Source organism: Octopus bimaculoides, chromosome 4, assembly GCF_046866305.1.
Source record: "Octopus bimaculoides isolate indiv1 chromosome 4, ASM4686630v1, whole genome shotgun sequence".
NCBI classification, from domain to species: domain Eukaryota; kingdom Metazoa; phylum Mollusca; class Cephalopoda; order Octopoda; family Octopodidae; genus Octopus; species Octopus bimaculoides.
In genome coordinates, this window is record NC_142931.1 from 2,960,974 (window position 1) to 2,972,192 (window position 11,219).

At 35.8% G+C, this 11,219-nt stretch overlaps 1 protein-coding gene across 1 annotated transcript; it reads right to left on the minus strand.

Annotated features, from left to right (window-relative positions):
• Positions 1–9,506: 9,506 nt before the first annotated feature.
• On the minus strand, positions 9,507–10,172 carry LOC149135883 (uncharacterized). Its single transcript, XM_089350030.1, has one exon. The coding sequence runs from the start codon at positions 10,170–10,172 to the stop codon at positions 9,507–9,509; it is 666 nt and encodes a 221-aa protein (XP_089206156.1).
• Between the last annotated feature and the right edge of the window lie 1,047 nt (positions 10,173–11,219).

The window sequence follows — 11,219 nt, forward strand, 5'->3', positions numbered from 1 at the left end:
TATACACACATACACACATAATTTGTTGGCAATGTATTGTGCTTGAGTTTTGATAGGTTATTGATTTAAGTGAAATTAGTTTCCATTGATTTGTAAAGGATAATCACATCAGTAATTCGATTTACATATCTGAGAACACATTCCTCATCACACACTCACACACAAACACACACACACACACATACACAAACACACTTACATATATACACACTCGCACACGCATTTATGTAAATGCCTACACCTACCCACCCACACATACACACACGCACACACAAATATATCTCTGTACATGTACATATAGGTGCATCCATCAACAGAGAATCTCTCTCACGCACAAATACTCGGACACACACATATAGACATATTCGAATATGAAACGTAAAGCCTGTTTGATACAAATATAATGAGATAAATTTGTTAAGTCATGTTTGGTTTGCGGAATTGTTAAAGAGAAATAATAAAACGGAAAGTAACAGTGGTAAGTAGGTTTATAGAGGAGCTGAAAAGGAACTATCTATTGACGTCAATGGCGAATAACTACATACATAAATACATGTACTACGAACATATATACACATATATATAGCATAAAATATAGGGCGTTTTTGACGTTGCTCTGAAATGCAGTTATGCGAAAAAAAGTGCTCAATATTGTTAAGCAGAGTGAAATAATATTATTTATCCAAAGATGCGTTTCTATGGATCGCTTCTTGGAGTTTCACGGTTCCGGTGTTTAGGCGACTGGTAATGAGAATTCTAAGGCTTTCTTATATACATCAGTGATTTCTCAAACAGCTATGGTATACATTCATATGTGTGTGTGTGTGTGTGTGTGCGTGCGTATGTGTGTGTGTTTGTGCATGCGTGTATGCATGTATGTATATATACATATATACATATACATAAAGACATATATAAACCTATGTTCCTATTTCTTTCAGCGCTATCTCATTTGCACGAAGAAATATCACTTGTTATCGTCAACATATGTACCCACACTCGCACACACACACACACACACACACACACACACACACACACACACACACACACACACACACACACACACACATACACACACACACATCTATAGGAATATCTACGTATGTATATATGTAGATATATAAATTTGATTGCGTTTATACTTACATACATACATACATACATATATGCAAATATACATAATATACACATGCATATATACATATATATATGTGTGTGTGTGTATATGTATAATATATATATATTATATTAAAGGAAAGAGAGGGGAGTAAGAGATAGTGTGTGTGTGTGTGAGAGAGAGAATATTAGAAAGAAGAAAAAAAATGAAAGCAATGAAGCAAAGAGCTTTTGCCTTTTATAATTTTCTTGGTTTGTTAAATTCTCAATTACAAAATGTCGTTTTCAAAAATAAATGAAATTAAAGAAAGCAATCAGCTTTACCGGAACCGGAACACCACCACCTATCTGACTCCTCAGATTCATTCGTAGTTATTATAATCAGACTAAAAATTGTTCTATAGACTCATTACTAACTTAGTCGATAGTTGAATAATTTCTTTTATTGCTAGAGGTGTTAAGAACACTCTGCTGAATAGCAATACATCTATTAACCAAATCGTCGAGCTTCGTGTAATATGTGTTTTAAATAGAGCATAAAGTCACAAATAGAAGCCTTTTTTTAACGTCGTACAAGGCTTCCACTTAGAATATGAGGGGTTTGATGCTAATTCTACCCCTACGCAGCTAAATTCTAAAGATTCTGCAGCGTAATCAAGGTTTTACTGTGTCTGCCTTGACTTTGTTAAAGCATTTCTCAAGATCTGTCGAGGGATCTTCCGTCAGGAGATGAGAAATGCTAGCTTGATGAGAAAGTGGGGAATTTCGTCCTTTGGTTTCCTGAAAGACAGAAGTTAAAAAGGAGACGTTCAAATGATTCAATAGTCATGAAATCTGTGAAAATAAATATACCGTTAGGTGTTTTGTGTCCCCTTTTGTTTGTTATAACATTATCACACATAGACAAAAGTCTACAATCGGCAAAAGATATTAATTCTAGAAATAATAGCAAGCAGTGATATCTATACGCCATTGAACAAGATCTACGCTCATTATACAACCGCGCTACTGACAATAACGTTATCCAATGTCACAAAATTGCATGAAGTCCGTTACAGAAAATATAATGTTCTACTTTGACCAAAACAAGGAAACACATCAAAATACGTTCTTGACCTAAACATATCTTATGACTGTAGATGGAGTTATTTAAATATTCGTTTACTTGTCTCAGTCATTTGACTGTGGTCATGCTGGAGCAATGCCTTTAGTCGAGCAAATTGACCCCAGGACTTATTCTTTGTAAGCCTAGTACTTATTCTATCGGTCTCTTTTGCCGAATCGCTAAGTTACGGAGACGTTAACACACCAGCATAGGTTGGGGGACAAACACAGACACACAAATACACATACATACATACATACATACATACATACATACATACATAATACATACATGCATTTATATATTATATACGGCGAGTTTCTTTTCAGTTTCCGTCTACCAAATCCACTCACAAGGCTTTGGGCAGACCGAAGCTATAGTAGAAGACACTTACCCAAGGTGCAACGCAGTGGGACTGAACCCGGAACCATCGGTTGATAAGCAAGCTACTTATCACACAGCCACTCCTGCGCCTATATCCATAAACTGTTGACAAATTATTATGAACTCAATAAGTGAGCATTGAGAAGTGTTAGTCTGAAGGAGAGTGACTCTCACATTGAGTAACTTATCATAAGTAAGGTTTCCAGGTAACATTGGGCCTAAATCACTTGATCACAGTATCGATCAGACTATCATTTGACGTTATACATCGCTGGACACAATGCGCTTCACATTGTTTTAGCCTTCGAATGATGTCATCCCGCTGGCTAGGCGAACAGGCCAAGGGCCTACATACCAGCTGCAAAATCGGGGATCACTGGGATCATCTCTGTGTATTACATTTGTCTTCTATGAAGCCAATGAAAATGAGACATTAAAATATTACATGTGGTGACCCTTCCCTAAAAAAAAGAAACCCCAGGAAACAAGTCCAACAGGGAGTGTTATCAGATCCCAATACACCTTTCCTCAAACTCTCACATTGCAAGACCAAATATCAGCAGAGTTTGGCATTTAAACGTCTTCTGTTTTTCTGGTCGTCTTCGTATATAGTTCCTACTTTCAATTTTCCTACCTCTGCCTTTTACAAACCCACTGACTCCCATTTCTATCTTGATATCCCCTTCTTCCATCTAACTCCTACTCCTACTCCTACCACTTCTGTGGTCATGAACATCAAATGGTTCAGAATTTTACAAAACATGGCGACCCAACCAAATATCGACGCTGCTTCGAGCTTCCCCCTTTCCTCCACCTACCTCCAATATCAATCACCTTCAACTGATATCCTTTCCCGACCATCTTATCTTTCCATTGCACCGTCCTCTGTCAATTACATCTCCTCAAGAGGCTTTAGAATGCGATCTAAATGCATTTCTCTCTAGCACATCACATCAAACACCTGCAAAATGTTAGAATCAAAGTAGAGCACAGACCGCCAATTCGTTGATCTACCGAGTGAGATATCACTAACAATGGAAATAAAGAACGATCAAAAACGATTACGTCTTCCGCCGGAAACACACGCGGTGGACACAAAAGCAGAACATTTAACTCTCAATGTTCTGCAGTCTTGGATTAGCAAGAATGGTTAAAGTAGACCAAAGAATACATTCTGTAGAGACTCGCACAGAATCCCGTTCCTCTCGATTAAACGAGCAGCAGTTTTTCTTTTCTATTTTTGGCTGACTCGAAACCAAACGTATCGACATATTTTCTCACAAACTTACGTCACATCATCATCATCGTCTCTCTCTTTCTCTTTCTCTTTCTCTCTCTCTCTCTCTCTCTCTCTCTCTCTCTACATATATATATATATATATATATATATATATATATATATATATATATATATGTATATGTATATATATATATATATGTATATATATATATATATATATATATATATATATATATATATATATATATATATATATATATATATAAATATATATGTACATATGCGTGTGTCTATGTATCTATGTATACTCGGATATATATCTATCTACATACTTACACATAGTAGATATATAATATATTCACACGCAACACACACACACACACACATATGCGCGTGCACACACTGACACATATAAACACATATACGAGTATATTATTTGTGTTTTGTCTGGTGAGGCAATTATCTGTTTCCCTGTCCTTCTCTAGGTGTGTATATACATTAATGATATTACTTATACGCAGCTGTACCACAATAGATGTGCATTAAAGTGTGTTAGTGTTTATATAATCATTGTTTAATAGTAGTGAGCATTAGTGACAGCAGAATGATCAATGACGCAGCATATTTCTGTGCCTTTACCTCCAGCTCGCTCTCGCTCTCCAGCGCCTACTTTCCCTTTCACTCTCTTTCTCCTTCCTCCCTACTTGATATATATATATATATATATATATATATATATATATATATATATATATATATATATATATATATATATATATATATATACTTATATATATATATATACTTATATATATATGTATGTATATATATATACATACATATATATATATATAAATATATAAATATATAAATATATATATATAAATATATATATATATATATATATATATATATATATATATATGTATATATATATGTATATCGATATATATATATATATATAAATATATATATATATATATATATATAAATATATATATACTTATATATATGCATATATATATATATATATATATACATATATATATATATACATATATATATATATATATATATGTATATATATACATATATATATATATACATATATATATATATACACATATATATATATATATATACATATATATATATATATATATATATATATATATATATAAATATATATATATAAATATATATATACATATATGTATGTATGTATGTATATATATACGTGTATGTGTGTGAGCGTTTGTACGCACACTGGTGTGTCTGTGTGTATACAGAAAAGGATAGGACACTGAGAAAGAAAGACACACACATATATACACGTATACATTTATATGTATATAGATGTATTGCGTGTGCGTGTGTATGTGTGTGTATGTGTATGCCATTATATATGTGGTTATGTGAGCTTGTGTGTATGTACCTGAAATTCCTGTGTGAGTTTGTCGCCTCTTTAAGACTGTGATAAACAACTTAATACACGTTAAATCTCTTTCTCTCTCTTTGTCTCTGTCTCTTTCTCTCTCTCTCTCTCTCTCTCTCTCTCTCTCTCTCTCTCTTTCAGCTGAGAATTACAGATTAGACTTGATATCTCACCATCATCATCACCATCGTCATGGTGGTAAAACGTAGTCGTGGTCATGGTCGTCGTGGGGATCTATTTAAGTTGCTATGAAATACAAGTTGTTTCTTTCGATTTCTCTCTTACCTGATTGGTTGACGGATTTGATATTTCTTACTCTTTTAGTCGTGTTTTTTTTTTGTTTTGTGTCCAGACAGAAAAAGTAAAAAAACAAAACAACCGAAAAAACTATAGAATTCAATTATATTTCTTTTTGCTTCCCATTGTGTTGAAAGTCGAATCCATCCATGTTTACTGTTTTGAAGACCGAGCGAGTTGTGCTGATAAAAAAAAACAAAAACAAAAAAAGAGAGTCAACAGGAGAGGAAGACTTGCAAGAGAAATCAGGATCGGGCTTCGCTTCGATCGCTCGAATGCCACAACAAAGAGCTTCAAGTAATTCTTCCGACTTTCTTTTTAATATTCTAAGATCAAATTCCCGCTGAGGTCGACAGTGCTTTGAATCCTTTCCGGGTCGATAAAATAACGAACTAAATACTGGGGTCGATGTAATCGACTTCATCCTTCACCCGAAATTTCAAGCCTTCTGCCTATATTATTATTATTATTATTATTATTATTATTATTATTATTATTATTATTATTATTATTATTATTATTATTATTATTATTATTATTATTATTATCATAATGTGAGAGACCAATGCCTGCCATCAAAGTGATACTGGAGTAAAATATACAAATCCCAGTATACTCATCATGACTACCCGTCTGGTAAGGGTACACCATGCATCACAACCATATGTGCGCGAAATTGTGATCTCATATCAAGATTAACTGCACATGACCTTGCAAGAGGGTCCCAGCTAGAATATTCTTCAAAAGGTTCCTGAATAAGGTTTGTTTAAGGACGTTGAACGAAACACTCATGTTTCCAGAGATGAATTATTCAAACCCCAAAGAATTCCTCTCAACACATAGCCATGATGCTCCCCCACTACTTCTGCTCGTGATCAAAGATGCACATATCGTCAGCCACCAAGGGACATGCTCAACTGGTTAAGGTCAAACACCTGACAAGCAAATCTGTGGTATTGAGCAGAATATTTACTGTAGCCCATCTTTTATATCAAGACAAAACAATGTACATGATAACATTTGCAATCAGTTAAGATCAGAAGCCATGAGAGCCACTGCCTGGTACTGCATCAGGGCATTATTATTATTATTATTATTATTATTATTATTATTATTATTATTATTATTATTATTATCATTATTATTAGTAGTAGTAGTAGTAGTATGAGTTACTTGCACCAGCCTTATCGTAGGTGTTCTTTTGTGATTTCATTGCAATTCGATTGCGAAACCTCTTCTTTATTCTATAATGTGTAGAGTGCAGCTTACCATTTTACCAAGATTATTTTAAAGAATTCTATTTTTCGTTTAGAGACACCTTAATTAATTCATCACAGTTTCGGTTTCTCTCGTAAATCTGCTTTAAATCTAGTTTGTTGTCGTAAACGAAATGATATTATATTCTTTTTTGTAAGCAATAACTTAGTTCAAGAAAAGTCTGTATAGAAGTATATTTACTTCGATTCGTGCTAATCCAAAGATGTTATCTTTGTAGATTCTTCGCTTCTTAGAAGAATTAACCACGCACTGTACATGAGAAAGCATACCAGGGCAAACTCCAGATCTGTGTGTCTAACTCTTACTCATTCTTTTAATTTATCACAGCACTCGTGGTATTGAGGCAACATGAATCTCCAGCTGCTAATTCACATAATCTATGGTAACAGTACTATTGAGAACGGCATGAACCTCACAACAGCTTATGCACTTAAGCACGGGACAGCCTGAATCTCACAACAGCTGATTCATTTTTATCTATCATAATAGTGGCCTCTTCTGTTTTGAACGGTAATATTTATATAAAGAAACAAAATCTAAAAGAATTTGAGTCTAGAAGTTGTATTCTATTTTTATTTCAAAGATATTCCCTTCACCATTTCGTGCTCATACTTCACATTAGCTTACTATTGTCTCTTTTGAAATATGAAAATATTTTTTCTTTTCGAAAACAAACTAGTATTGCTGCTTCTTATATTAACACATATTTTTGTGGAGTATAATCAGTTGAAGGAACGCCACTGCGTCTCTAGAAATTCATCGCATACAAGAAATGATATTTCTGTCTTGAACAGAAATATTTATGTTAAGGAACAGAATCTAAAAGAATTTGAGTTCTGAAGTTGTATTCGATTTTTATTTCAAAGATACTCCTTTCATCATTTCTTGCTCATATTTCAACTAAAAGGAGAAAGTCAACTTCAGTAGAAAGTCAACTTCATATTTTAAACACCAACAGACAGTCTAGCAATGTATTATCTCACACCACCGCCGCCACCTTTTTTTCTGCCGCATAAAATCATTGTTGAAATAATAAAAATCACTGAATAAGACGTATGACTGAGTGAAGGCGTTAAATAAGAAGTACAATGTCCCGCGTACTCTAATTAGTTCAATAGTAGTCCTATTGAAAATGTTCAAGTAATAAGCAAGGCCTACAACGTCTGCCAAAGTTCGGCCAATCCTAAAATCTTGATGGTGTTTATCTAGCAAGGTAATATGTGTTAGACTATTATCTGAACTGCAGAAATCTCGAAGTAATCCCTTCCTTACAAACTGCAGCCAAGCGATTTGATCCCTCACTCAAGGGATTTCTACAAGCTTTGCATAAATCTCTTTTCCTCTATTTTACAAAACACAACAGTTCTCTGAAGAGTACCTTACAAAGAAAATCTTCCCCGAACGTGGCCTTCCCGCACGTGGTAAATCAGTCACAGCCTCCTGTTGTTCAAACCACTGGAATAAGTTGAGTATCGCATGTTCAGATGATGGTTGTCTGACCCCAAAATGGTGAATGTAAGGTCATTGGGTTAGGACAATTGATCGCTGATTTTGTAGATGAAATTCGATTATTTTTATTAGTTTCCCAGTTGAGAATTTTTTTTCCATGATTGTTTTCCAAGAATTACACGTCAACAATCTGAAACAGAATAATTGAAAAAATAAACGGTGAAAACGTTATTATATTTAATAATGGTCTAGTGACTAGTGGGCCAACATATATATACATAGATACATAGATACATATACATACATACATACATACATACATACACACACACACACACACACACACACACACACACACACATATATATATATATATATATATATATATATATATATATGTATGTATATATTTATATACATACATACATACATATATACATACATATATATATATATATACATACATACATACTACACACACACACACACACACACACACACACACACACACACACACACACACATATATATATATATATATATAAAAATCTGTAATCTTTAAATCTTTAATTTGTTTCAGCTTCATAGCTGCGGTCAGGCTGGGGCACCACCGTTGACTGTGCTGCACCATTATTTGAAACTTCCTCTGATATGTGGCACTTTGTGAATTAAGGCATCGATGCCGCTGCCTCATCTGTGTTTCCTGCCGTGAGGTAGAATTATCCGGAATCCCTGACAGAAGGAGATGCAGTTTTGTTTCGAAGACGCCTACATCCACACCACGCAGGTCTCTCAGACATTTTGGAAGGATATTTAAGAGCTGTGGGCCCTTAAAGCCCAAGCTGTTGCAGTATCTCTGGTCCTGTATTTTAATTGTGATGCTGAGATCTTTGGCACTATGCAGTGGCGTCCCGTTCTGCTGTTTGTGTAACTTTCAATGCCAAAGTTTGGTACAAGGCCTTCCAGGGTTCTCCACATGTATATCACTGCATATCTTTCTCGCCTTCAGTTTAGTCTTTCCCAATAGCTGATACGTTGCATTGAGACAATTTTCTTTGTGTAGCTTCGTTGGATTGCTTCCAGTTCCGCCGTTAATTTTATATTGTGTGGTGACCATAGCTAGGCGCAGTAGTCCGAGCGGCTGAGGACGTATGCCCTTCAAAGGACCATCATTGTTTCCTTTCTCTTGTTTTGAAAGTTCAGAGGATCCATCCACCTAGCCGACTGCATTCTATTATCAAATTGGTAATAAGCATTTGGAAAGATGCATCATTGCTCATGTCAATACCCAGGTCACGCACTGATTTTAACTTAGGGATTGCAATTCCTCCAGGGTCAGTGTATCCTGTCAGCATGTCGTTCAGCTTTGTGTGCTGGTAGCGCAGGGCTTGGAATTTTCTTGCATTAATCTTCCCACCTGTATACTGCGTCCAACTACCGTTGCAGACGTGCAATATTTCAAGGATTTTGCATTGCTTGAGGGACTTTTGTGTCATCTGCATAGCTAGCAAGGGTGGCTGAGCAGGTGAGAGCATGTCTGAGAAAGCCATTATGAATAGCAGTGGCCCTAAGACAGAGCCCTGTGGAACACTACTCGCTATTTGTGTTTCCTTGGCGGTGGCTCCACTGGCTACCAGTGCCTGATATCTATCTTTTAGAAAGTCGTGCAGCCACTCTCCAAGTTTTCCAACCATGTCAAGATCATGCAGTTTGTGACATATGATACCATGGTCGACTTTGTCAAAGACTTCTGCGAAGTCAAGATATATCCCATCCACACCTGTGTCATTTAACAAATGTTTTAACACCCAATCACAGTGTTGCAAGAGCCGTGTCAGGGAAGCTTCTACCTGGTCGAAATCCATGCTGGGTGTCAGTCAGCAAGTCATTTTCTTCAAGGGACGTGACCAGTATCTGGCGTTCTGTTCGTTCCATAACTTTGTTGATGTGTGAGGTCAGAGAGATTTTTAGCATCTGCTCTGCGTCCTCCCTTATGGATAGGGGCATATTATCCCTTCCTTGAGTTTGTCTAGGAGCTCACCACTTGCAAGAGAGCTCTGAAAAAGAAGCTGCAGTGGTTTTGCAAGGGCTCATTTGCACGGCTAGCAACTGAGTTTGTGTCAATCTCATCTATGGCCAGTGTTACATTTTCTTCTTCAATGTTGATGCAATCAATTTTCACCTTTTTGTCTATAGGTAAAGTGGCAAAGAATTCTGTTGGTTTATTCACTTGCCTGTGTCCCAGAGGTGTACTGAACACACTTTGGGACTGTTCGTTCAGTATTTCACTTATCCTCATTAGGTTTCCTATGAGGGAGTCATCTTTTTGGAAGAGGATCTTGTGGCGTATTGAGGCTGTTTCTTTGGCAAAGTTAAAGAAAGTTTTACGCTTCGACTTGATATTTTCTATAACCCATGCTTCTTTATCTGCTCTCTCCTTTTCGTGACATTGATGCAGGCTTTTCTCAATCTCCAATAACGTTCTCCTCAGGCGAGATTTCTCACCACTTTTGGGGTGCTGACTCAGGCGGTTCGCAATCTTTGTCCGTCGTCTAATAAGGATCTTCCTTTCCTTAGGGTCCTGTTTTTGTGTATGTTGGCCCTGCGCACTGGGACAGATTTGTCACATATGGCTTGAATTATGGACATGAAATGTTTGTGCTTCATGTCAATGTCTGGTGTGGAGTGACATTTAGGCCAATCCTGTTTGAAGATCTCTTTCTCAATCAACTTCCAGTTTGCTTTACGAAAATTTAGTTTGGAGAGATTTTGGGTGCTTCGTATAGGCTGTGTGCCTGCATAAGCTTTTGGTCCATACATAAACAGCTCTATTATGTTGTGATCTGAGACCAGCGTCAGTGTCACTTTAACATTATGGACAATGTCCATGTTGTTTATAAAGTAGAGATCCA

Bases quoted from the DNA above. Each gene is read 5' to 3' on its own strand.
- LOC149135883 (XM_089350030.1), bottom strand. From the start codon at position 10,172: ATGGATTTCGACCAGGTAGAAGCTTCCCTGACACGGCTCTTGCAACAC.